Source organism: Anser brachyrhynchus (assembly GCF_964034855.1).
Source record: "Anser brachyrhynchus genome assembly, chromosome: 15".
Lineage (NCBI taxonomy): Eukaryota > Metazoa > Chordata > Aves > Anseriformes > Anatidae > Anser > Anser brachyrhynchus.
Window position 1 is genome coordinate 17,686,569 of NC_137733.1, and position 25,783 is coordinate 17,712,351.

General features: G+C 53.0%; 1 protein-coding gene across 1 annotated transcript in view; it reads left to right on the forward strand.

Annotated features, from left to right (window-relative positions):
* Nucleotides 1-1,739: 1,739 nt before the first annotated feature.
* The window catches only part of HS3ST4 (heparan sulfate-glucosamine 3-sulfotransferase 4), a 67,324-nt gene continuing 43,280 nt past the window's right edge, over nucleotides 1,740-25,783 (forward strand). The window contains exon 1 of the mRNA XM_080556916.1: nucleotides 1,740-2,473. Within this exon, the coding sequence (XP_080413042.1) occupies nucleotides 1,875-2,473 (599 nt within the window). The 5' untranslated portion in view covers nucleotides 1,740-1,874. The remainder of the gene's footprint in view (nucleotides 2,474-25,783) is intronic.

Sequence of the window (25,783 nt, forward strand, 5' to 3'; positions counted from 1 at the left end):
GCCATGAGATCAAGCACAGCTGAGACTCCAATGGTGTGTTGTTCTGAGGTGTTCCCTGCTGAGCTTCACAAAGTAACAGCAAGATTTGGAGCAAACCCTGGACTTCCCCTGTAAAATCCAGGCCACAGCTCATCAGCTGGGGAAGCACAAGGGAGGTCAGCCGGCTCTCGCCCAGCCCGCCCGTGCCCAGAGCTCCCCTGCAGGGCGGGACGCGCAGCTCCACAGATCCCCACACGGAGATCGGTGGAGAAGGGTCACTGCCTCCAAGCACGCCTTCTGCTCGCTGGCAGGATGAGGTACCCAGAACTCACAGCCACATGAGGCTAGAAATGTACTCTGCTGGAGTCTGCACTTTCCTAGCACTTGCTCAGAAGCCCAGCTGTGGCCCTCGTGTAGGAGGGTTAACATGCAGCATCTCGACAGCTTTTGTCACCCAGATCAGGTGCTGGCTCTGGTGGTAATCTGCAGCATCCAGATGGTGCTGGTGCTTTGGGGATAGCAGGTGCAAGGGGTTAGATTTCTGCTCGTTCACCTGTGAGGACTTCAGCGAATGACCGTGTACCTCTGTTGATCCCCGTACCACAGCACTACCAGCGCTGCCCTACGGAGAGGGGCCGAGATGGTCCACACGCCAAGAGCTGCAAGGTGCCCAATGCCCTGGTGCAATACTTGTGAGGGAGACGCCCAGAAGACCCCAGAATGAGGGGCAGGAGGGGGCTGAGGGACATCAATGCATTTCTTCCCCTCACAAAATCCTTGCTGAAGCCAAAGCTGAGAACCGGAGGTGGGAAGTGCCGAAATGCTGAGCTGGGATGAGATGGTGGCAGCTCCGGAAAAGCTGTGAGGAGGGAGGCTCTGTCGGGCCCACCCCGCGCCACCAAGGCTGGGGACACCTGGCTGAGCGCTGCCACCAGCCCCGCTGAGCGGTGCAGCTCCCGGCACCTAAAGCGTGGATCCTCTGCGTTCCCCACGGCCCTCGGCTGTGCTGCACCCATACACCGGCTGCTGCCCGCCCTTGCCGCGGGCTCTCACCCCTGCTCACCTCTGCCCGGGTGCCGGGCGGCAGCAGCCCGCCCCGCGGCGCCCCCCGCTCTGCTCGCAGGGACGGGGCGCGGGGACCCGGCCCGCTGCGCGGGGCTGCGCGGGGCGGGGGGCGCTTCCCGCAGGACCCGGCTGGGCGCTTCTCTTCGCGGAGCCGGGAGGCTCGGACAGGGGCCGGGGGCCGGGGGCGCCGGGGCGAGAGGCTGCCCATACGGAGTGCGTTTTGGGGGGCCCGCTGGGGAGCACGCAGGGGCCAGGGGCGAAGGAGCTGCGGCGTGGCCGCTTCTGCCGAGGAAAAGGAGGGCACGCGGAGCAGCTCGGCCAGCGCTGCCTCCCGACCGGCGGCACGCACCTCCCGCGGGGCCGGGGCCGCGGGGGCGCGGGCACGCGGCGGGGGCTCCGGGGGCTGCCGGCTGCCAGCCGGGGCGGGCCCTGCCGAGCCGCCCCGGGCGGCGCCCCCGGTGCCGAGCGGCCGCCGCCCCCCCCCCGTTCGGCGGGGCCCGGCGCGCTCCCGGCGCAGCGGTGGGGGCGGGCGCGGGCCGTCCCCTCCCCTCCCCTCCCGGCGCGGGAGCGCGCTCCCGCCGCCCACCCGGCACAAAGTTTCGCGGCGGCAACTCGGCGGCGACGGCGCGGGGCCGGCGGCGGCGCGCGGCCGCGCTGAGTCCCGGCGCCCCGGTGCCCGGCGGGGGCCGGCGGCGAGCGTGCCATGCGGGGCTCCCCCCCCGCGGCGGCGGCGGGGCGCGAGGGCGGCGGCGCCCCATGCGGCCGGGGCGGCCGGGCGGCGGCTGACACCATGCGCGCCCGGTGCCCGGGGCGAGGAGCGGGGAGCAGCCATGTCCCCCCCCGCCCAGCCGGGGGTGCCGGGCGGGCGCGGCTCTAAGGTGCCCCCGGCGCGGAAGCTGCTCTGCATGTGCAGCCTCTCGCTCTGCCTCACCTACCTGTGCTACAGCCTCATGGGGGGCGCCGGCCCGGCCGCCCTGCGCTCCCCGGCCGCGCCGCCCGGCTCGGCGGCCCCGCGCTCCCCCGGCAGCCCGCCGGGCACCGCCGGCGCCCCGGCCGCCTCCGCGGCCCCGACGCGAGCCGCCAACGGCAGCCGGGAAGCGGCGGCGGCGGGCGCCTGGCCGCGGACGCCGCTGGCCCCCGGGGAGGCGATCGCGGCGCAGAGCGGAGCCTTCGAGAGGGACCCGCAGGAGTCGAGCACCACGGACGAGGAGCTGAGCCGGGCCGGCAGCCCGGGCGGCCGCGGCGGCGGCGGCAGCACCACGCCGGACTACGGCGAGAAGCGGCTGCCGCAAGCCCTCATCATCGGGGTGAAGAAGGGGGGCACGCGGGCGCTGCTGGAGGCCATCCGCGCGCACCCCGACGTGCGCGCCGTGGGCACCGAGCCCCACTTCTTCGACAGGAACTACGAGAAGGGGCTCGAGTGGTACAGGTGAGGGCCGGGGGGGGCGTCCCGGGACCCCCGAGGGTCGCGAGGGGCGAGCGGCGCCGCCCGGGCGGGGGCGGCCGAAGGGCAGGAGCCGCGTGAGACGGCGCGGCCCCGCCCGGGGCGCTGGGGCGGACCGCGGCACCCGGGGCCCGGCACGTCCCGCCGGGTCCGGAGCTGCCGAAATAAAGGAGACCGCGAGCTGTTCGGGCGGGCGCTGCGGGCGTTGAAGTGGAAGGGGATGCCCGCGTCCGTACGCGCGGCGTGGGGCACCCCGCAAAGGAGACTGACTCGTTATTCAACAAGCTCCGCGTCAGAAAGTTGTTTTCCGTTGACGAGGTTTAATTCTATTCGTGAAGAAACCTCTGAATGCTGTTATCTGGCATAGCGTGACGTTTGTAGGGAATCTTAAAAGTTCTGACTATGAGAAAACCCTGAACTGCAGTAAGGAAGTGGTAATTGCCTTGGCGGGTTTAGCAAATCAATGAATCGTGATGGCTCAGGGTTTTGTTGCTTGTGTTTTGGTTTTCTTTCCCCCCCTTGGCTTTTTCCTTTTTTTTTTCCTTCTTTTCTTTTTAGTCTTAAAAGAATGCAGCATGTTAGTGTAGCTTGCGAATTACCGTGGTTCTCCAGTTTATGGCTAAAAGAAACCCATACCAATTTCTTTCCAAGAAACGGTCTGTGGTTAAGCAGGTGAAGTTCTGCATCTTTGTTGCACGTGTGTTCTGAAAATTAAGAAGAAACTATACCAGGGCAGCAAGTTGGTTACTGCACGGATTACCTGGATGCTCTGCATTAGTGTACACAGTTTTCATGAGAACAGCATGCAAATCTGAGGAACTCTAGGCAACTTCTTACGGAAATCGTGGAAGCCAACTCCTCATAATACTTGGTGTAGCATCCACTTGGCTTTGTTAAGATGCTGAGGGATTTTCTTGAGGGACTTCAGTAAAGTGGAGATCAGCACTCTGAAAGTGTGTTAGTCTCTGAGAGTGTTTTCAGTATTCTGTACCAACGTGGGGAAGGAATAAAAGGTTGACTGACGTTATTTTATTTATATTAATATAATAATTTCAGACGTGATCTTTTTTTTTACAGTTTGTTTTTCTGCAGGAAAGCTTTGCCTTGAAAAATACGTTTAGAAAATCTGCTGGAAGAAGCTAGAGACTTGCATATAGATGGGTTTGGTTTTATTCAAAATCGGTAGAAGAAGATCAAGCACGGAATATGGCAAGCAGCTGCTTTTTCATCTTTAAAATCGTGCTGCAAGAAAAGGGCTAGAGTGTGGGTGCAACTCCTCTCCTGGAGTAAACGGTGCGCACAGGTTTTCGCTTGCAGAAAGCATTGAAATTTTTCATCTCTGCAGTAGCTCTACGGTCTGCTTAGCTGATTTCCAGCACTAGTGATGTGCTGCACTGGTAGAGAGGTGTGAGACGAAAAGAGTGGGCCAGAGCTGATTTGCGAGGTTCCTGGGCAGGGCTGGAGGATGGATTCTCTGGTCAGGGGATAAATAAATGACTTGGCTGCTTTAGTTGTCGCCGTGGCCCTGAGCACTTGCCCTGATTGTTTAACCCGATCCCCTCTTCACACCTGCCCAACCCAGATAGCATTGTTCTCCGTTCTCCTTGGAAAAGTTTTTCAGCCTTGCTGGAACAAGGTAGCAGGCTGCAGCGATAACGGCCCTCAGGAGCCACAGGCTTCCTTCCCCTTGCACCGTGCTAGTGGGTCGTGTTGTGGCAGAGCGGGGGGCTGCGGAGCATGGGGGGGGGAATCGCTGCCCACATTCACAAGGATTTCTTCCTGATCCTCTCTGATATTAACTGGGTGCACTAAGAAGGCTGACTGCTTGCAGCTGCGTCCCAGGTAGAGTAACTGGAGATTTTTCCTTTCAATGGAAATGTCTGTTTCAGCTATTGAAGCGTTTATAAGTGGCTCCTTAGTGACTTTTATCAATTGTTTACCTTTCACATATAACACTTCTTTTTATGATCTATAAGCTGTTAGTTTTTAATACGGTTGAGTTTATTTTTTCATATGTAATGAAATAAGGAAATATCCATCTCGGTGTTCCTTGCTGTGTCATTCACTTCTGAGAACATCTTTGGATAGCCCAGCAGAGCTGGGAAGAGCAGCTTATCATTTAGTCCAACCTCTGTTAATACAGCTAAGGGCTGGTCTTGCAGCAGCTTCCTCACCTTAGTTTCTCCATGGGTAAAATGGAGATGGTACCTACACGCTATCAGTTCTGCTATGTGTGTACCACGTATTCGGGTTTCTGCTGCCTTGAGGTTAGTCAGCCGTAAACAGTGTGTCCAGGATCTGACTCGGGACAGTGTTCAGAGGCTGGAGTTAGTGCAAAATACAGCTTTCTGCGTGTTGGATGGTGCTGTGTGTGCAAAGCCTGTTACACCAGTTCTCTGCAGTCTGTTCTGTTTTCCTGGTAACCTTTAGGAAAAGCTGTGCTGTTTGTCATTGCTTTAACTCTGCAGTCAAAGTTTATGTAGAAATTACAGAACTGAAGTCTTCCTACACATGTACTGTTGCAAACCGAGTTCAGGGCTTGTTTCAGTTGTTTTGTGCTATGCTGCCAGCATTGTTTGTGTGACTCTAATTTGTGATTCTATACATCTTAGTGTTTGTCTGTCTGAAGCACGAGTTCAGAGATAGAACTTTCTTTAAGCTGCACCTAGTACCTGATGTGCATTAACTTTTGTTGATAACTTCCTAATTTTTTTTTCTTAATGCAGATTTTAACTTGACTGCTATTAAATTAACTTGACTGCTATTAAAGATTGTGTTAGAAGGGTAGGTGGAAGTGACTTAACCTTTTCTGTTGTTAACGGTGTGGCATTACTTATATTGTGTGTATGTATTACTTGCATATCTTCAGTTCTCTCTCAAGTCTGGGACCCTGATAGCTGGCAGTAAGTATCGCCTCGGGCAGTGGAGTTTGGATCTATCCTTAGGACACACCAGAAGTCTGTCCCGCCGTGGACACGTCAGGTTCTGGCAAGGAACGGCTATCTGCCTTTCCTTTGGAAGTCACTGGTGACCGTTGCGCTCTCCTTCGTTCTAAAGCACAGGGTGTGCCATCGTTCCCTGTCAAACTGCAGTTGAATTTTAGCCAGTGCCTGAGCGTCTGTGTGCCCCCAGCACGCCCAGGGCCGTGCCCGCTGCCCCTTCAGCCCCGGCACCGTGCGAGCCCCAGGTGCTTGCGTGGGCGACGCGCTCCCCAGCGCGATGTTCCTGCCTCCGTGGGCATGTCCCATGCTGCGAGCTCTGCCCCGAGCTGTCCTGCAGTTGGAAACGAATTGAGAGACTTGTCTGAGAGTGCAAAAAGGGCAGCAGAACAAGGGGGAAGCTCTTAGAGGCCTCCGAGCAGTAAAGGAAGTTAGCGTACACCTACAAATGCTCATTACCAACTGAAGCAGCATCCAGGGTATGCCCAAGTTCCTTGCCTGGCCAAGAAAAAACTGCAAATGAGCACAAGAGGATTTTGTGGATAAAGGGAACTGCCAGCTGCCCACAGTGCCTGACCCTCGGACAGATTTGTCACCTTGCAGTGCTGGAAGCCTCAGTTTGGTGCGTGCTGTGACAGCTGTCGGAGAGGCAGCGTAAGGGAGGGCAGGACCTGGAGTCTGCAGCAGAGCCCCGCCGGCCAGTGTGGTCCTGGGCAGCTTTAACTGGAGGGAAGCAGGAGGCGATCCTGATCTTGCGGCATCGCAGCTGCTGCCCTGCCCTCTGCCAGCTGTGTGAGCTGTGGGATCGCTTTACACCCGCAGAGCTGCTGCACCTCGTCTGGAGGTGTCAGAGAATGCGGCTGGGGCTCTCAGTGCATGAGGAGGGAGAAGCAGCCTGAACAGATGGTGCTTAGCTGGGTTGCTTGTGTGAATGACCGAAAGAATAGATCTTAGCGCTTTCAGCATCTCCCAGGCTCGCTGAATAGGACAGTCCAGGACTCTGGAACCACCAGCTCCATCAGGCTGCAGGCTCAGGAACGTGAGATGGTTCAATTCCTTCCGTTTGCATTTTGAAGGCTATCTGGACATCCAATGTTTAGCAGAAAATTGAGGATTCATAACAGTCAATCTTGTAGTTTCAACAAAAATATGATGTCCATAAAGCAAAGAGAATGTCTGATAGTGGTGAAATTACTTTCGGAGTTCTGAAGTTCACCAATTTGAAGGTTATTCCAAAACCTCACTTCAGGAGTTAAATTCTGTGTGTACGTGCACGTTGCTCTGCTCACTGTCTCCCTCTCAGTGGAGCCTTCACCAAGAAGCTGCGGCAATGTCTCTGTAATTAGACCACGTTCCTGTTACTCTGCCCCAGGCTTCCACATGCTAAGCAGTTATACGGGGTGTAGCTTTATGCGTGGAGTAGTCCCATTGCAGCCACTGCAGGGAGCAGTCACCATGACAAGCAATGAAATGGTTTGCATGTCTAATGCTGTTTTCACTGCCTGTCTGTTTTGTGTGGTGGTGTGTGTTTTTTTTTGAGTGTTCTCCATAACAGTCAGGCCGGTGTGTTATTCTGTAAGCAACTACCCTCATACAAATGATGAATACCATGACAGGGAGCTCTTTCCCCAACAATAAACGTGTTCTTGAGCCAGCAGTTTCAAGAAGCAGCTGGCTGTGGCTGGGGAGCCAATGCTCTGTCATGTCCCTGTGGACATTAAACTCATCTGTATTTGGGAAGCTGCTGTCATGCATGGTTATCCCTGTAACAGGCTCCGCTCCTCCCGGGCGCTGCCTGCGGTCTCATCTCCCTCCTGCTGTATCTGGAGGCTGGTGTGGCAGAGCCTTCTCTGTGGAGGCTGCACAGGAGCTGATCCTGCCGCAGAGTGCTGTGCCCTCGCCGCCACGGCTGCTGGCAGAAATGGCGCTGGAAGCGCCCAAGGATGTGCGATGAGACCCCCTTCCAGCATCCCTTAACAGCTGTTGGACAGCAGTAGCTCAGGGCCGTGTTGGCCGTGGCCTCACGCAGCGTAAGCCTTGCTGTGAGATGTAATTGTGTTGCTGGGTAATACTCATGCCACTCTGATCCGTTCAGGATATTCAGAAAATCAAACCGCTTCCATCAGCGCTGCTATTCTGCGCTGATGGGCACTATAGGAACACCTACAGTGGAAGGATGGATTGGGGTTTGCTTCTAATGATGGGCACCACTGCAGATGCCTGGCAACTGCTGTATTTCTCTGTAAAAGGCCTTCCTAGTGTACTGTGCCCTCTGCACTTCTGGTAACTTAGGGAAAGTGTATTGATTTTTTTTATTTTTTTTTGTCTGGGACCTGCTGTGAGTTGGCTTTTGCTGAAATATAGTGACTCAGCTGCCCTCCCACCTCTGGGGATCCAATATATTGAGATTTATCAGGGTTGAAGACTGCACCAGTATTTCTATGTAACATAGCTTTTTCAATACCTTGTCCCTTTCACATTTGCTAAACCCTTAGGTCTGGATTAGAACCTACATTTGCACTGTTTGTTTTCTTTCTAGCCCATCTTCTGTGCATAGCAAGTGCTCGCGTGCACCACGCTCCTGGCAGAGCCCGCACCCAGCTCCCAGCAGAGCTGATGGGTCTGGTGCTGACCTCGCTTATGGGCTGGCAGCTGTGAGAAGAGGGCCAGGCTGTCCCTTAGTCTGTCCCTGCAGTTCACCCTTCAGGAGGCTGGAGAGAGGCCACTGCATCATTGGCTTGGATTTTCTTCTGCACCCAGAGCTACCAGGGTGAGCCCACCGTGTGCCAGCCCCCGCCTGCGCCAGGGGAGCCTGCTCGCCACCCGTGTTCATCAGCAGTTTCTCCAAGTTTTCTGCTCCGTTTCAGATCAAGGGATGGGGTGCGGAAATAAATCAGGCCTCTTTGCAGTGTTTTATCACCTGATGATGGCTAACCACAGGCTACCCGATTGTAGCCATGGGAATGGCAGCGGCTTTCAGCGCCCAGCGCCTCTCCGCACTGCGCTCGCTCCTTCTCGCAAAGAGCTCGAGATGAGTGTGAGGGACAACATGCTGGCAGGGGACAGCTGCCGGATGGCTGCTCCTGCCTCCTGCTGTAAGGTGTCTGGTGTAAGGTGCTCGCCTGCAGCTGGGCGCCTGCCGCAGCCTGCCCGCCCTGCTCGGAGCCTGCAGCTCGGGGGCGGCCTGGAGGCTGGGGGCCCGGGGCCGCGTCCCCCCGCCGCTCGCTCCCGCTCTGCTCCATCGTGGCGGGCACGGGCACGGACCCTGCGGACGGGGCAGCTCAGCGCTTCCCAGGGGAGGGAAACCAAGGCTCAGAAAAACAGCCAAGCCAGGCAGAGGTGAGACTTGCGATGGCTTTTGGAGCATTCCTTAGAGCACAGGGGGAGCCATAGCGTGTCTCCAGGCCTGAAATAATCTTACTATTGCACTGTGTCTTCACGACGTAGGGTTTCTCTAGGATTTTGCTCAATATAATCCACTTACGTAAATGCCACAGTGCTTTGCTTCTAATAGTTTAAATATTATTTGTAGTGTCAAAGTTGGTGAGCTTCACTCGGTGTATGAAGGCAGTATCACTCAAGCACGTAGATACTACAGAAAATCCAAAAACAGGCCTTGGGGAAAAACAGCTGCCTTGGAAAAGAGAAAGGCAAAGAGTCAGCTGGTTGCATTCACGGGTTTAAATGATGAGTCTGACCCCTGCTTTGCTTTTTTTTTTTTTTTTTTGATTTAGAGAGGCTTGTTCTGCTCTGTTAGAGGCACAGACTAGTGGTGAAGGAACAACAGGTTCTCAGAGAAAGTTATGGACAAAGCCTTTGATTTTCAAAGTGAAAATTCCAGTACAAATTGGTGACACCTTGTATTGAGAGAGGTTTGAATCTTTTGCTTTTCATGGATTTCTCTTACCTCTTGTTGTCATGGGGACTTCTTTTCCCTGAGTTATTATATCATGCACTTCAGCAGAAATTTTATTGCTTTGGGGGCTGGAGAGGCTCATGTGGGACATTTCTCACTGCTCATGGTGTAATACACAGAGGTAATTTCTTTCAAATGATTTTTGCTTGAAGTAGTTTCAATGAATTGAGAAGGGTAAGAGTGTGAATGAATGGCTGAAATGTTAGTGCTGAGTTTAGGTGAAGAACATACACTATCAAACTTTCCAGAGCATTAAGTGTGGATATTATAATTTCACTGTGGTATGTAAGTAGGCAGCAGTCCATTTTACCCTTTAATTCACATTTTTTAAAAGTATTATTTAGGGTTTAAAGTGGTTTAAATTGGTTTCCAGTCCCTTTTTAAAAGTTGAAAACAAAACCCTAAATTATGAGAGTCTTTTCAGTCTCAGAGAGGAATAACTGTTTAGATCAACCACGCAGGCTCACCCGCAGCAAAGCATGGTGCTGCTTTTGCTCCTGGGGTACGGAGGTGGAAAGCCCCGGGCAGGATCTGCCCCGTGGGTTGCTCAGCCTGCTGGGGGCAAAGCCAGCCACAAGAGAGGGGTTGCAGGAATTACTTCTCAGATCTCTGCTTTAAAAATAATTGTGTGTGGGTGCCGCCTTCCCTCAGACTTCAGCGGGGCCGACGGCACAGCAGGCTCTGTGGGTCCAGGGCTTCCGCGTGCAAGGGCTGCGTGGCACCGACAGCATCCCAGTGCTCCCGGAGCGTTGGGACCAACCCCAGCGAACTGAAACACGGCGCGGTGTCTTCGAGCGAGAGAAGGGAGGCGGAGGGGCCAGGGGCACAGCACGGGCCCGTCCCCATCCCCGGAGCTTCAGTCCGGGGCCCCAGTACATGGGGGTGCCTGGGGGCTGGGGCTGCTGCCGTCCGCCCGCTTGTTTGTTTGGGTAGCTGCTGTTCCCAAGCTGAGCGAGAGTATTCAAAAGGCAAGTGTCTGAAGGCTGTGGAAAGGATTCATATTTATGGGGAAAAATACCTATTTTTTTCAAATTTCCTATTTCCATCCCCAGAGTCAACATACCAATTTAGTAAATGTTGCAAGGCACACTATTTTCCCCCTTGTCATATTATACATCCAAGCATCAAGGATGGATCATAAACTTGCTCTTTATGGCTTTAACATTTCAATTGCTAGTCACATTTTATGTAAATGAAGGTATTTACCTTGACAAGCTCTCCTGTGAAGTACAGTACTTCTTTAAAGAATTTATTTGGCAATATAAACAGGACAAACGCTGAGGGTGGATGCAAAATTCGCAATTGATTTCACAGCTAAGTAACGTAGGATCCTCCCAAAATGTCCCAGAGTCTGTCTGGTCCAATCTCATCAGTACCCTGGAGAAACTGAGGAAGGGAGGCGTGGGGCAAGAGGAAATAGTAGGGGGACATCGGTTAAAGCCACGAACCTCCTAAACAGCACTGACTTTGGATAAAAATAACTCTGTCTGTCAGACTTTATTTTGTATTACGGAGATCATTGTAGCACATCTCAAGCTTAAAATCTGATTTCCATTCCCTCAAGAGCCAGTCTGGAGTGGACTCGGTCCCTTCCTTTATTAGCGGGCAATCGTTTTAGTTCCAAGTAGAGCAGCGATACTCTGGTAGCCTGAGTTCATAGCTCTCCTTTGTTTTAGAACATAGATGCTTTCATCTTGCATTGAGATGGGTACAGTAATATAATATACTTTCTATTAGTGTTCATCCACATCTGCAAATAACTTTATTTCAGCCTCAGCTCTGCCCTTTCTGTATTTGTTCTTGATGGACATTCATATAATTAAGCTGAGCAGGCGAGCACGCTCATGGAAAGCTAACGTCAGAGTCAGAAGCGTGTGCTAAACTCGCATTTGGATTCAGCAGCTGACAGCACAAGCTGCGATCGCCCAGTCAAGGAAAAGACAAAAACATATGATCTGTGTAATGCCAACTACGAGGAGGCAATAGCTCCGACAGGAGTCAGGGCTCCTGTGGCGTGCCTTCCGCTCCCCTGGACTGCTCGGCTGTCGCCCCCACGTTCAGGGCCTCCTGAGAGCTCGCGTCGGGGAGGCGCCTCCTGGCCGGCCCGGGGCTACAGGGGGCTGCCTCATCAGGGCGAGTTACTAATTATGAGTTCCTCAGCTCCAGTCCCACCTGTTTAAAGGCACGCCAGGCCTTTCACATCTGAAGTGATGACTCATGAAATGCTGGTGGCTGACCATGGGTCCTGAAGTCGTTGCTGCCAGAGGTCTTTAATCGGCCTTTGGTTCATCCCCGCTTTGTCTTCCCCCAGGGATCGCGGGCATCGACTCCTCTGCCACGCGTCTGCGCGGACAGCGCTCCCAGCTCGCTTCGTGGCTGCTGGTCTGAGCCTTGTTAATCCCAGGTCCTCAGCCGCTGGGGCCTGTGGGGGGTCCCGGGGAGCAGCGCCGGGGCTCTGCTGCGGGCACCCTGCCGTGGCCTGCACCACCCCCAGCGCGGGCCCGGGTCTGGTCCTTTGCCGTGGCCGCTGCTCGGGCCGCTCTGCCCGTCCGCCGCTCCACGCCTGCTGCATGCGAGCCAGCGTGGGAGGAGGGAGCGCCGTTGTGCCGCTGGGTGTGCTACACATGCCTAGATCAAGAACAATAAAGGTTCCTTACTCAGCTCCAAATCCTCCAGAAACCCCCCGAAAAATCAAAGCACAGTAGAAGAATGCCTGAGGCAATAACTTCATTGGTAAACTAACGCAGCTAGCTGAAAATTTCTAAGACCCGGCAACTCGTAATGCAATTTCCTATGCAAAAAGGGTTTATCTCTGTCTAAATATTATTCTGCATCGTTACTCATTGCAGGAAAGCTATTGCTCTCCTAGGTTAACTGATTGAACTTTGGAAATAAAGCAGCAAGCTTATCATACTGACAGTAGCTTGACTTTTATTGCTCCTAAATTGTGGTGATATTGTTAGATGTGAGTAAATGCATACTCTATTAGAAAATATTAAAGTTCTATACTACTTTAGAATTAAAAAGATTAAAAGAGGCATTCCTGCAATCTAGTCCACCATGAAATTGGAGTCTACTCAGTATGTAAAATGCGTAATACAAATAGCCTAACAATTAATGACAAAGGAAGACTGGGATGGATTTAAGGCTCAAACTACTCTGGATTTCTTGAGGCTGGAATGGCAGCAGGGGAAATGTGTTATTAGATCATTATAGTCTTTTCTGCTAGAGCCACTGCTGGTAAAGTTACATCAAGGTGCTTTATTATTACCCCGTTCCCACATGATATTCTCAAACACTCTCATCTTGAGATGTGGTCGTCTCTGCAGGAGATCATCCATGTCTCTGCCATGGACTGGGTAATTTGGAAAATTTGAACAGAGATTCTTCAGCCATTTTTTTTGATACAGTCAATGGAGAGAAAATGTTTTCCCATTGCAAGAGTGCTCAAGGAGCTCACTTATTAATGTTTAAGTTTAAACCTGCTGAATGCCATCAGAGTAATGTGTTCGGTAGCCAGGATTCCTGCCGGCCGGGGCTCCTGCGGGGCACCTCGGCGTACCGCGGTAGATGCACGTCTTCTGCTGCCTGGCTCAAGGTTCTCACCCGGGGTTGCCGACAAGGTGCTTTGCAGCGTGCCTCTGCTAGTGCCCCCCATTAACTTTTGCTAATGCTTGGAGTGCGTCACAGGCTGGCAAGAGCGTGCGTTTCTTTGCTGCACCCAGAGGGCAGGGATTTGGGATGCTGGGAGTAGGGAAGGGGCTGGGGTGGCTCTGCAGAGGAGTTTCAGCTCGGTGGCTTTGTTCCCAAACAAGATGCAGGATTGCTCAGGAGGCTTCCACAGCAGGAGCGGCTCTGCTGAGACCTGTGGCTGCCACTCAGTGCTCACGGGTGTTGGGGAGCACAGGACAAGCCAGGGCACTCTGCAAAGAAGTCGAGGTACAGCAGGCGAGTTTGCTGTGCCTTTGGGATGCGGATTTGTGGCCTACAGTTGCAGTGGTGCCGTATGAGTGCTGTGTGGCCCTCCGGAACATAAATTGCATTTCTAGCCCAGTCTTTCTCCTAGAGTACTCCCTTGCACTTTGTGTAACAGTCATTTTGTACGTTGGTGCTTAAATGTACAGCTCAGAATATGTAGTTCCTTCTTCATTAGCAGGATTTATATCCTTCGTGTTTCTTGCTGGATGACTTAGTGTTGTAGTGAAGAACACGAACGCTGCCTTAATTAAAATGCGAACACCCTACATTAATATATATGTTGCTACTAAAAATTAAGGTTTGCTGAAAACAGCGAGTTTAAAAGCATGTGGCAGGTTCAGCCGACTACGCGTGGATTTGGAAGTGATTTGGGAAGAGCAGCTCCGGCCCAGCCGTGCCGTGCGTCAGCCGTGGACGGGCAGCGGCACCAGCCTGCAGTGCTCACTCTCAGCCTGTCGTGTTTTATGAAGGGGGTGCAAAGCAGCTTAATGAACCAGAGGATTTCTTCCATAATATTAATTCAAAAAAAAAAAAAAAGGTAAAAGCAAACATTCCGGACTTCCTCTCTCCAAGCGCTGTGCATGCATTTCCTGTGGCAGTGTTATCAGTTATGAAGATATTTTGCATTCAAGGATTTGCAGTTTCCAGGCCTATGAATATTCAGACCCCAATTCGCCCTTTCTGTCTGTGCACTGCACCTATCCTTTCTTTTCCTTCTCTCCATTTTTTTTTCCAGCAGATTCAATTAGTTCTATTTGCTGCTTTAGCAATAAAACAATTCCCTCTGTGGCATTAAAATGAGTTTGTTTCATTATTTCATTTGGCTTCTTGTTATATGTTGAAGGAAAGGGAGGAGGCTCTACTCCCAGCCTGCCCCCTTTGCAGGGGGAGGGCTGCCAAGTGATGAGGACACTGGATGTACTTGGGGCAGCATTAAGAATTAATGAAGGGCATTTGCTAGTGCAGAGGCTTAGGATCCTCATTGACAGAGGCTGTCTCGAAGCTTCAGGTAAAATTTGACCAGTCAAAGATGACTTTGGCACCCAAGTCACCTAGGTAGCCTTGAAAATGCTGGCCTTTTGAAACTGCTGATGGAGTCATTTCTGATGGTTCCTAAGCGCACAGACCCCTTCATTAGCTGTTGGTAATGAAATGCAGAAACTGTACCCACGTTTATTTTAGCTAAGGCACAAGTTAATCTGAGCTGAAACATCAATGTATTGAATTAAACACCAGTTTATTGAGCTGGCATTTGGCAGTGGCTGGGTGTGTGGTGTTCAGGGCATTGGAGCTTGGTCAAGGACGGTAGTTGCATTTTCTCCCAAAAATGCACAACGTGGCATAAAGAAAGCACGCAAGTGTTGTGAGAGTTGGAATTGCGGTGATTATGTGGGCTGACTTTATAAATAATTATACAGAATGCTAGAATTCTCTTAGCAATCTGCTCTTGGAGTGCCCTTTCAGGGGTCTGTGATGGTGTCAGGTAGCTGTGTAGTGTTAACAGACCCATAAATCATCTTTGTTTCACACTGTGCTATACACAAATCATATTAGTTACAACACTGAAGAGCATCTAAGTAGAGAAAAGAGAAAGGCAAGGTAGAAAGAGGAAACCAGATTTAAATCTAATTGCTTTTTCATGTGCATTTTGCTGCTGTTTGGCTGGAACACAATGGCATGCTGCAGGAAGGGAGATTAGGCCCTGCACGGAGGAGGCTGGCAGACTCGCAGAGCGTTCCCCATCGCCTCCATCCAGATTGTTAACAGCAGACGCTGGTATTAAAGATGGATGAAAGGCGACGTGGCTTTGTGTATTCAATTTTTTTTAAAAATGACTTTTCCTCTTCTTTCTGTGACTAGGGTAGTTTAAAACAGTTGCACTGGTTCCAATTCCTTTTTCATTATGAGATTAAATCTAGAACCAAATGAGAATTTCCAGGCCTGCGGAGGGCTGAGAAGAGCTGCGTGAGCGGGGAGCCGTACCAGCGCTGAGAGCTTCGGAGAGAGGTTTGTGCTTTTCCTCTCCCCAAGACTCGCATCTCACCGTGGAAAAGGTCTGCACCATTCTCGAGCAGGAAGCGAGGTGACTAATTGTGCCCACTGCCGCCAGCAGTACCCGCGGAATCAAAGGCCAGCACTGGCAGCTGTTGGGCAGGTCGCGGGGAAATCTCTCTGCTGTAGGTTTTTGCTGATATGATAGGTTATTAACAGCAAGTTTGAATGGAATGAAGTAAAGGAGCTTAAAAAGGAAATATGTCTATTTGGGGTAGAAAACCTTTTTAAAAGGAAGAAAAATTAGACAGTACAGCAGGGTAACCAGGACTGTGCAGTTAAGTAATTAATCACACAGGTTGTAACTTGGAAAGGAAATAAATGCGATAAAAGCATTTGTCTGAGTAGATTACACACAAATTAGAAAAAAAAAAAAGGAGGGGTCATCACTGACTTGGGAATTGTGCTCTTTAGAAATCTTCAATCATTCTCACAATCAATTCTGCATTTCCTTAATAGCAGTGTGAAACATGGCTCGCTCTGCTTTGTCTTAGATTAACCACTAACTGCAAACCATACATTAAATGAAGTATTGAATATTTGTCTCTCAACAATACACTTGGAAATTGTTTATTTCCCTACTAGGTCTTCTGCAATGCATTTAGGTACTGTAACCTAAATTGTAAAATACATACTTGCAATATCTGCACTCGATATGCTCCCCGTGCCTTGCTCTGACAGCAGCTGCACAGAGGACCCACAATTACAGGGAGTTTTTTTTCTTGTAAACTGATTGTTTGTTTCTGGAGACAATTACGCTGACTTTATTATACAACCTGTGTTTCTCTGCAACAAACAATCTGCTTTATGGGTTTTCTTAGTAAAATACCAAGTCGGTATGCTCACTAATATGATTCAATTGTATTGTGTTATCTGACCTTTAAGGAACTTGCAATCTATAATAACATGGTTCTACAGCAGATCCACTAGTAAAAAGCCTCGGCTTCTGGGAATTCAGCCTGCAAACAAGTGGAGCCCGGGTCTCAAAGGAGCAATAAGGCGTTTCAGCCCCTTGGCTGCTGGCCGGCCTGGGGTGGCCCTGGCGTTCCCGGGAGATGCGTGTGCAGGACAAGGCTGGCAGCGGGAGGCAGCCTCTCCCGTCCCTCGCCCTGGTGTGGGGGCACGGGGGTGCTGCTGCGGGCGGGCCGAGCCATGCCGAGGGGGCAGCTTGCAGGCGGTCGCCGAGCCCTGGTCTGCCACGACGCCCGTGTGCGGCGCTTGGCAGCAGAGCGGACGGGGCTGCGCTGCTGTGCTCGTGTACGGCGGCACGGAAATGATTAACGCCGGTAATCATCCCCATCCGCCTACCACCCCCGTCTGTTCGCTTCGCTTTGGGCGCCCTGCCACGTGTGGAGGCGCTGGCCAGCTCCGGCGCGGACGGGCAGCCCGTGCACGGCCCCTCACCGTGCCGGTGCCACGGGGTCCCATCATCACCGCTGGCTTGCAGCGTCTCCGAACGGTGCTTGTAGGGGGCTGCCAGGTGCTGTCGTGGCAAGGGGGCAGCGGTCAGCCGGGGCCCGGTCTCCTCAGGAAGGGCCTCGCCACCAGCGGCATCGTTTGGAGGCCCACGTGGGCTCCCCCAGCCCCGTCCTCCTGGCCGTGGGCAGGCACCGCGCTGCAGGCCCGCAGGGGGCTCCGTGCCGCCCCCGCCTCCTGCAGCGGGTGTCCCCATCCGGCTCCGTTTGGATGCGTTTCCAGTCCGCTGATCACCTCCAAGGGTCCTGATTGCTTCTGCCTGACCCCCGTCTGTGACAGCCACGCTTCTCTTAAGATGTGTTTGAGTGATTTTATTTGGGTAAGTGAGAGATGTGGGATGTTCAGCAATCTAGACCCAGGAAGTTGGCGAGAAGCTGGGAAATGTTAGCAGAGAAAGAAATACCTCAGAAGTTTTTAATGATTACCTTCTTAGAAGCTGGAGGACAATCTATGCCTAACTCTGGGTGTTGTTTTTTTGAGAAAGTTTCCTCGGTGCTCTGCACGGACTTTTGGCAGAGATCTTTGTGAAACAACTTTTCCACTGAGGAACATGAGATCAGAAAAGCATTCCCTTTAATGCTCGAGTGTGCGTGAACTTGCAGGATATTATTTGAGGCTCTGCTAACCTTGTTAAAGGTCACCTTTTGATCCCATCAAATACCCTCTTTACCTGGAGATAAGATTTAGAAATGAAAGACGAAGAAGAAGGAGCTTAAGGAAGAAGGAGAACCTGGCAGCTCGCTGAGCACACCCGCTCCGGGCTTACGGCGGGGGAGAGATTAAAGGCAGCGCTGGCGCAGCTGGGGGAGCCGTGCACGGGGGGGACCCGCGGGGTGTGAGAGGAGCGACCGGGGCCGGGCAGCGCCACTGCCCGTCTCCGCTCCTGTCCCCGCGGCCTCCCCGTGCACCGCCGCAGGGTGGGCGTGCTCTGTGAGCAACCAGCTCCGGACCAAGGTCACGGCCGAGGTCAATAAATAATACATGACAATTAATCTTAGAAACCTGCTGTTTGGGGGAGAAAGGAGAGGACACTGCGGCGCTCGCAGACCCAGGTTTCCAGGCTGGTGCTTTGGCTCTGCGTCAGCCCAGGCGAGTCAATGAAAAACAAGGCTGTGCCGGGATGCTGTGTGCTGGGGGCGAGCTGCTCGGCACGCCTGGCACGCTGCTGGGGCTTCTCCTGCTGCCTGCCTGCGGGGCGCTGGGCTCCTCGCCCTGCAGCTCTTCCGTGCCGCGTTTGCAGCAACTGTTTGCCTTTTACAATCAATTCCCATTTGAGATGTTTTAAAATGTATAGCTGTCTCCTTGAGACTACAGTATTCAGCAGGTGGTAACACTCAAAGCTTTTTTTTTTTTTTTAAATCTGTAGTAAGAATTTACAAAGGAAACCTTGACTTTTAGATTGATTTTTAAATAAGCATATATTTAGCTGTTAGTGCTTGAAGTACATATTGGATTATATTCTTCTGCAAACAGAATATTCTAATTGATCTTGCTAATAAATAATGAAAGCCAGCCCTGCTACGTATAATTCAAGGTTATGCTGCATTTGTACCAGCTGCACTGGGGAGTTTTTTTAGCGCTTAAAAGATTATTTCTTTTAAAAAGCGGAAAAAACAGCGTAGATGTGGGGAGGAAGGCTAAACGCTGAGCTTTTCTCTAGAATTTCCTTTTGTTATTTTCTAAAATGTGATTAGCAAGTGTCACCATTTGAGACCCTCATATACATATGAAACTAAACTTGAAAGCCTTTTCTTCTCCCGAGTAGCTGCCCTCCTCAGAAGCAGCAGTGGGCAGGGGAGCGTGGCTCAGCCCTCGGTTTCCCATGGCTGCCGGCCGTCGTGGCTGGCTGTTTTGATGCGAGGAGGCCTGACCCTCCGTGTTCGTAGTGCGATGGTGTTGTTTACAAATAATAATGGAAAGTCTGCAGAAATCATCACGACGAGGGCGCTGCTCGTTACTGGAATGTGAGATCGTCTGGAGAATCAATTTTAATGTTCAGCCTCGTATCGATCGGCGCGGTGATGGGTCACTTGACTGTGGCAGGAGCAGCTTCAAGGAGCACCCGCCCTGGGACACCCCAAGGGTGCGAAGCGGCCGTGGGGCCGGCGCGGCAGCCAGCGCCTGCACCGAGCTCCCGGCCTCAGCTCCAGCCCCAGCGCAGCTCCCGGGGGCCGTGGGAGCTGGGCCGCCGCGGCGCTGCCCTCCTCGCCGCACGGCTGGGTTGTGCAGCCCCAGGGCCACTGTGTGCTGCCCGAGGGACAGCGCTCAGGTGGGCCTGGGGCCGGGCATAGCCGCAGCTCTCTGACGCTGGTGCAGAACAGACTTGCGTCGTAAGCTCGGGCCCTGCTGCGGACATTTTCTGGCAGGTCTGGAAAGCTCCCTGCGTGTTGGCTCACCAGGCCCCAGCAAACGGCCAGTGGCAGAAAGGCCAGGCAGAGCTTCATGACTCGGGGGAGCTGGGTTATTACAGTTTGCAAATGTTGTGCAGATTCTCAGCTTGTAGAGCAGGCATTAATCACACAGTGACATTGCAATTACCATACAGGATAGGGCATTTATTTGGCATTTAACATGTAATTAGGGGAAATAACTATTTCTTCCCCATGCTATGAAAGTGCACATTGCAGATGGCCAGGTTTGACCTGGTGAGTGTATGCAACTCAGCCACAGTGGCTTTGCCACAGGGCAAAGAGGTTTTTTGTCCAGCTAAGGTGAAATCTGCTATTAAAGCTGACATTCACAGCAGTCATCCACACTGTACAAAATCCTCCCACCTGCCAGAGTGACAGCAGTGACCACAGCAGCACGGAGAGCACGACGCCTAACAAGCCGTCCTTGTGGGGCCGGGTCACTGCGCCCAGTATCCTGCTCCTGGCCGCGGCTGCAGGCAGATGCCCCGGGGAGGGCAGGACAGGGCGAGCATGCATGGTGTTTCTTCCTCATAATCTCCAGACACCCTCAGCTGAAGGATTAGGACAGTGACCAGCTAGGGACCCAGTGCAGGGCTGTGAGCAGCTGTGTGGCTTTTATCGTTTGCTTCCTGCTGGCTGTTGGAGCAGGGAGGGAGGGATCTCGGGACAGGGCAGCTGTCCCAGCCTGGTGGCTGGGCAGGGCTGGAGGGGTGGTGTGACACAGAAGGCTACATCCATTTCCTCTCCTTTGAGACCAGTTCTTCATTTCTGAGCAATATTCTGCGTACCTTGTGGCTGGAGCCTGTGGCTCCACTCTCTGCTGGGGACAGGGCAGCAGTCAGTGGCTGTGCATCTTTGCTGCTGACCCCTTGCTGCCATCCTGCTGCCCACTGCAAGAAGCCATTCTTTCACAGGATCCAGAAAGGTGCTTGAGGATCAGCTAGCATGAGTCTTCCAAGAGAGAGATGTTGCTATCATCCTGTTTTTTAAGGCAGCTGCAACCACTCGCCCTCCAAGCTGGAGCAGTAACATGATCAGCCAGCAAAGGCAGCATAATATTAAAGAGCTGCTGACAGCTCATGGGAAAATCACTTAAAAAATTATTTAAGTGCATGTCTGTGAATTTTTCTATTTCTCCTCCTTGCTCCATACCGCAGAGAACACCACCAGGAAAGCAGGTGCCTGGCTGGAAGGAATTGTAGGTGTCAGTGCAGAGAGGACAGGGACACAGACATGTCCAAGTGGCACGGAGCAGCCAGGACCCACATGCTATCTCCTACCTCCACAAGGCTGCCCAATGCCCAGAGCACGCCATCTGTTGGGAATTGTATCATGTGGAGCCTGGGGGCCCCGTTGGCTGCTCAGGCTGGGTGCATAAGGCAGGAGCAGAGGCATGGACACACTGGGGGAGTCGAGAGAAGAGCACAGATGTGACCGGGGCAAGACAGGGGGATGCAGCTGGTGGCTGCTGATTAGCAAAACTCCTCCTCATGGTTTTGCCATATATTTGTTCTGGGAAGTCATGATGAATATGGATGCAAGTGTGCAGGGAGCTGGGATGGGTAATTAGAGAAGATCCCTGGGAGTGGGAACTCCTGGGCTCTGATCGCACCCCAGGGAGGAGCTGCTCCTGTGGGTCCCGTGAGATCGCCCAGGTTGTGTGCGCTGCCTCTGTGCTGCCACGTCGTGGGACCCAGAGCTACTGACTTCCCTCTCCAGGATCTAATTGTACCTGCCTTGCAGGCGTGTTGTACAAGGCTGAGTTAATTAACGCTCATAAAGCCACTCTACATCCTTGGAGAAGAGCAAAGTATCATAGCTGCTGTTATGATTTGCTAGGCAATGCAATTAGTTTAATATCAGGAAGTTCCCAGACAGACAGCCCTTTCCCTAGCTACCGCGCTGTCAACGTCTGCCTGCTGCTGTGCGCGCGCTTACGGACAGCCGGCTCGCGCTGTCTAGCAGCGAGGAGACAGCCGCAGCCCGCGTCTGCTCCTCGCGACCACCTCTTCCCCCCTGCCCTGTCCCTGACTCCTGAATCATCCCGTTGTCACCCTCCTGTCCCATTAAGGGCCTGATGTCATCGTGACCTGTGGCTCTGGTCTCAGCAGCCACCAGTGATATCATGAACAGACGCAGAATGGAAGCCATCCCTTTTAACCTCAGCTGTTTACCTTAATGTGAGCTCTGGGGATTCCAGTCCTTCTCCAGCTGCTGCGGGATGTGGATGACAGCCTTGTGCCAGGCAGAACTATCAGGAGCCCACATTAAGGATGTGAACCCAAACTAGTCCCTGCTCCTGTGACAGTCTCCCTTTTACACACTGCCTCTTGCCAGCAGATGCTTGGGACGAGCTCTGTCTCAGGCTAGCTCCACGCTCTTTGCAGGGCTGCCCTGCTCCTGTGTCCCCAAAACCGGGGACAATCAGAGTGTACCGTGCAGATCAAAGGGCAGGTGTTCCCTCACAGCCACTCTGGCATCCTCTTGAGTGCAGTGAAAGCTGCCGGAGGCGCCGTGTGGGGACCACGCTTGTTGCCATAAAACCTCAGCTGGTTATGAGACTGCAAACCAGTGGGCACGCCTGCCCCAGCAGAAGCGCAGTCCGGTTTTAGGAGCATTTAGAACCCTCTGTCACGGAGGACGGGTCCCGCGTCTGCCTTGCTGGTGAGCGAAGCAGCTCGTGGCGCTGCTCCTCAGCACTGCAGCCCAGCCACTCGTGCTTACGGGCTGAGGCGGGCCAGGGGTGCACAATCAGCCGTGTGTGGATGAATGCAGAGACATATGTATGTCCATGTATGTATATAGTAGGTTAGGAACTCGAGGACTATCTGTTCCAGCTTTTGGGGAAGCGAAAAGCAACGTGTGATGTATGCTGAGGCTGTGGGTCACAACTGACCGGAGGCTCCGAGGTTCCCTTCCACGGGAGGTGCTTTGCTCTGTGCCTCTCCGCTGCCCGTCGGGGCTCTGTGGGGCCGGTGTCAGGGCTGCAGAGCCGTCACCCTCCGGCAGCCACCCGTCGGTGTGCCCACATCCCTGCCCGGGGCCGGGGGGCTGCGGGGGGCGGCTGCTGTGGCTCGCACCCTTCCAGCTGAGCCTGAAGCAGCGAGGCTGCTTGCTCCCCTTCGGCCTGCTCGGGCAGGCGTGCCTGGCCTGCTCCTTTGTGCCCCATGTCGACACAAACCGATCCTCTGTTATCAGATCTTTTTTCCTCGCAGCACGTGAAAACTGAGGCCTGTTGTCCTCTGCTCTACCTTGCAGCAGATGAAGATGTCAGGGAGCTTGACTAGCTGTTTGAGAGATCTGCCATTACGTTTTTCTCCTCCAATTCTTGAAATCATTTCATAGGGATCCAATTTTCTCTTTCATATTCACTCTTGCAAACAGATTTGAAAAACTCTTTGTTAGTTGAAATAGTCTCTGAAATGTGCTGCTGTATTTCTTTTTGCTATTCTAATTAGCCTTTTAACTCAGTGCTACTTGTATTTATAGATGGCTAATCCTCCCTCTTCAGTCCTCCTCCTCCTCCATAGCAGAACATTTCCACTGTTTAAAAGCCTTTTGCTCTTTCCTGTTTTCTGTTTCCAGGTTCCTTTGCTATTGCTGTTTAAACACTCCAGCTCTTGACTGAGCTCCCTGATCAGACGCAGGGTCTCCTTTGCTGCGGCACCTTTCCCTGAGTGAGATTCAGCTCCAGGCTGGCACAAGCCTTTGAGCAGCTGCCTCGCTTCTCTCCTTCAAGATTATTTCAGGACTGCCTATTTTAGCTGTTCGGCTCCTGCAGAAATGGGCAACCCAGGGTGGGCATGAAGGCAGAACTGATTTCCTTGCCACCTTTCTAACTGTGTTAATGGGGACGCGGAGCCACTGAGGTAATCCTCTTGCGTGTTCCCGGTAGCACAGCCTCACCTCCTGTAGCTCCCCGTCACTGTGCAAGCCATGAGCATCCAGAGCAACATTTTGTTCTGAACATCTTGGACTCCTCCACTCAGAGCAGCTTTTGCATTTGTGCAGAGGAATCAATGTAACCAGATTTGTGTCCTATCCTTCATCCTAATTAATCGCCATAGTTTAAAATACGTTTTTACTTTTTGATGCTTTTGCGTACTTAGGAGCTCGGACAAATTGATTTGCTGTAGTTTTTCAGTAAGCCCTTTAGCTTAACGCTGGTGAGTGTGTTGCGGTTTCCCGGAGGTGTAAGCATGCACTTATCCCACCAAAGCTGCTGGGAGAGTACCCCATAAGAACCTTTTTGTCATGTGTCTCTAACCCTTGACTTAGGAACGTTTCCCCCGTTAATGCTTTATCTCTGCATTTATGAAGCTTAAGATAACTCTCAGAGCTCTTCTGGTGCAATGCCAAATTCTGGCATAAAACATCAAAATGTCTTGTATGGTGCAAAGCTTTATCTGCAGGCTGGAGATGTAGGGCTTTCCTTTTATGCGGCCCTGCTGCCAGAGCTTTTCATAGCATGGTTTCAAAGAGCAAATATGCAGGGGATCTGCTGGCTTAGCGCAATTCCTAAATGCAGATAAGGCTTACAGCCCTCATTGCAGGTAGGAAGATTCCAGTGACAGTTAAATGTGTTCGATTGTGCAAATCTCTGGCTGTGGCAAGGAGAGATGGGGAGCACAGACAGATGGTCTGGCACAGAACGCACGCTGGGAGCCTGCTGAAGCGCGCTCTCAAAAAGGCATCCTGACTGCCTCGTGGCAAAGTCCTTTAATGAAGGTGAGCGTAACAGGAGTCCTGGCTCCTGGGCACGCGGCACGTTGGGTCCTGCCATCATTCTTCATGGGTTCCGCAAGTCCCGCAGCGTGCCCTGTTCCTCTGGGGTGGACTCGAACAGTCTCAAGCGTGTGGTAGCCACGCGAGCATGCATGCTGACAGTGCTGGACTGAGAACTGTTCAGGGGGAACCCCCTGCGCTGGCGGGGAGCAGCGGCACAGCCCAGCATCAGGTGCGAGGGGGGATCAGAGCGCGTGGGCCTGGTCACCGCCACCCCCGGTCTGCAGACGGGCTGTGTCGCCCATCGCAGGGCGCTGCTCCGCGTTCAGGGGCTGGCGATGAGCGGCTGCGGCACACCAGGCTCCCACTGGGGACAGAGGAGGGCAGGGACGAGGAGTGCTCAAGTACAGGGCAGTGCTGAGTGCGGGGCGGGAGGCTGTACTGGCTGGGGGCGCCGACGAGGAGCAGGGGAAGCCAGGACTTTCATCCTAAGACCACTTTTCTAAATGCACGTATCTGTTACTAGTGAGTTATTTGCTCCACATGAAATATTAGTCCTTGTCAAGATACATCTTTCCCGAGTGTAAACTGCATATTTTGATGCTTTGTTTCTTTATTCAATCTCCCTGCTCCCAAAAATTCATCTCTATTTTATCATTTGCTCAATTCTCTTCGTGTTTGTCTGGGGTTCATGAGATAGCAGGAGCATTAATTCTCTGCCGTGGGAATCTCACAGAGCCACAGCTGGGAGAGGGGCTCACGGTGTCACCGCTCACAGGCCTCCCTGCCCGCACCAGGGCCCGCGCAGGAGGATCTCGGACTGCCGGATGCGGCAAGAAGAAACAGATGTAGGTGGGTGGCTGCTTCCCAGGGATCCTCAGGTTGTTCCAGGAGCAGTGCTGGGAGGCTCAAACACGGGCTTGGCCAGATGCACAGAGCCCAGCTCACGCCAACGCACCGCTGCTGTGCTGAGGCTCGGTGGCCTGCACAACTTTGCTGCTTTCCATTTGCTTCTCATCAGCCATGAGCAAAGGACAGGGACCCAAAGATTTAGCCTGAACGGGCACAGAAAATGTCGGCTGTGTCAGCATCTCTTTCACTGCTGCTACAAAGCTGCCATTGGAAAGAAACGTTCGCAGACGGGTGGCAGCCACCGGCAGGGACGTCGCCTGTCCTGCCCACGCCGGGGAGCTCAGCGCTCGCGCTGCGAAGGGCTCCCCGTGGGCCGGCCGGTTGGTAATTCTCCGCTCCCCGTGGGGGAGAGGGTCCGTGCGTGTCAGCTCTCTCAGAGACCTCGGGAAAGGTTTGGGGACAAAACTCAACTTTATTCCATTTAACACTGGCTTATAGGATAGGAAAAAGTTTAAAATGATAAAGCAGGAAAGCCCACAAAGATCGTATCGAGCTACCAGGATTAGCCTCCGCTACTGCAGGGGTCCTCAGCTTCACCTCCTCAGTGTGGTTGTGATGCCCCCAGCCTCCTTCACCTGGCCTTCATCAGATCTGCCATCTCAGCGCCTTGCAACTGGTTTGGGAGTGTCACACGGACCTGGAGGAGACAGGATAAACCTTTCTTTCCCGTCTTCTCTGGGTTCGGGTGCTCCCAGCCCTTCCCCAGCCTCTCCATGTTCGCCTTTTGATCGTTTCCCTGAATTGGCATTCCCTCAGATGGTGTTTCCTGCTCACGGCCTCCTTAAGACCTTGCAGTAAAACTTTACACATCATTTATCATGAGATATATTAACAGTACAAACAATCTCTCAGCCTCCTTTTAACTCAGCATGCCCACCATGTGGTC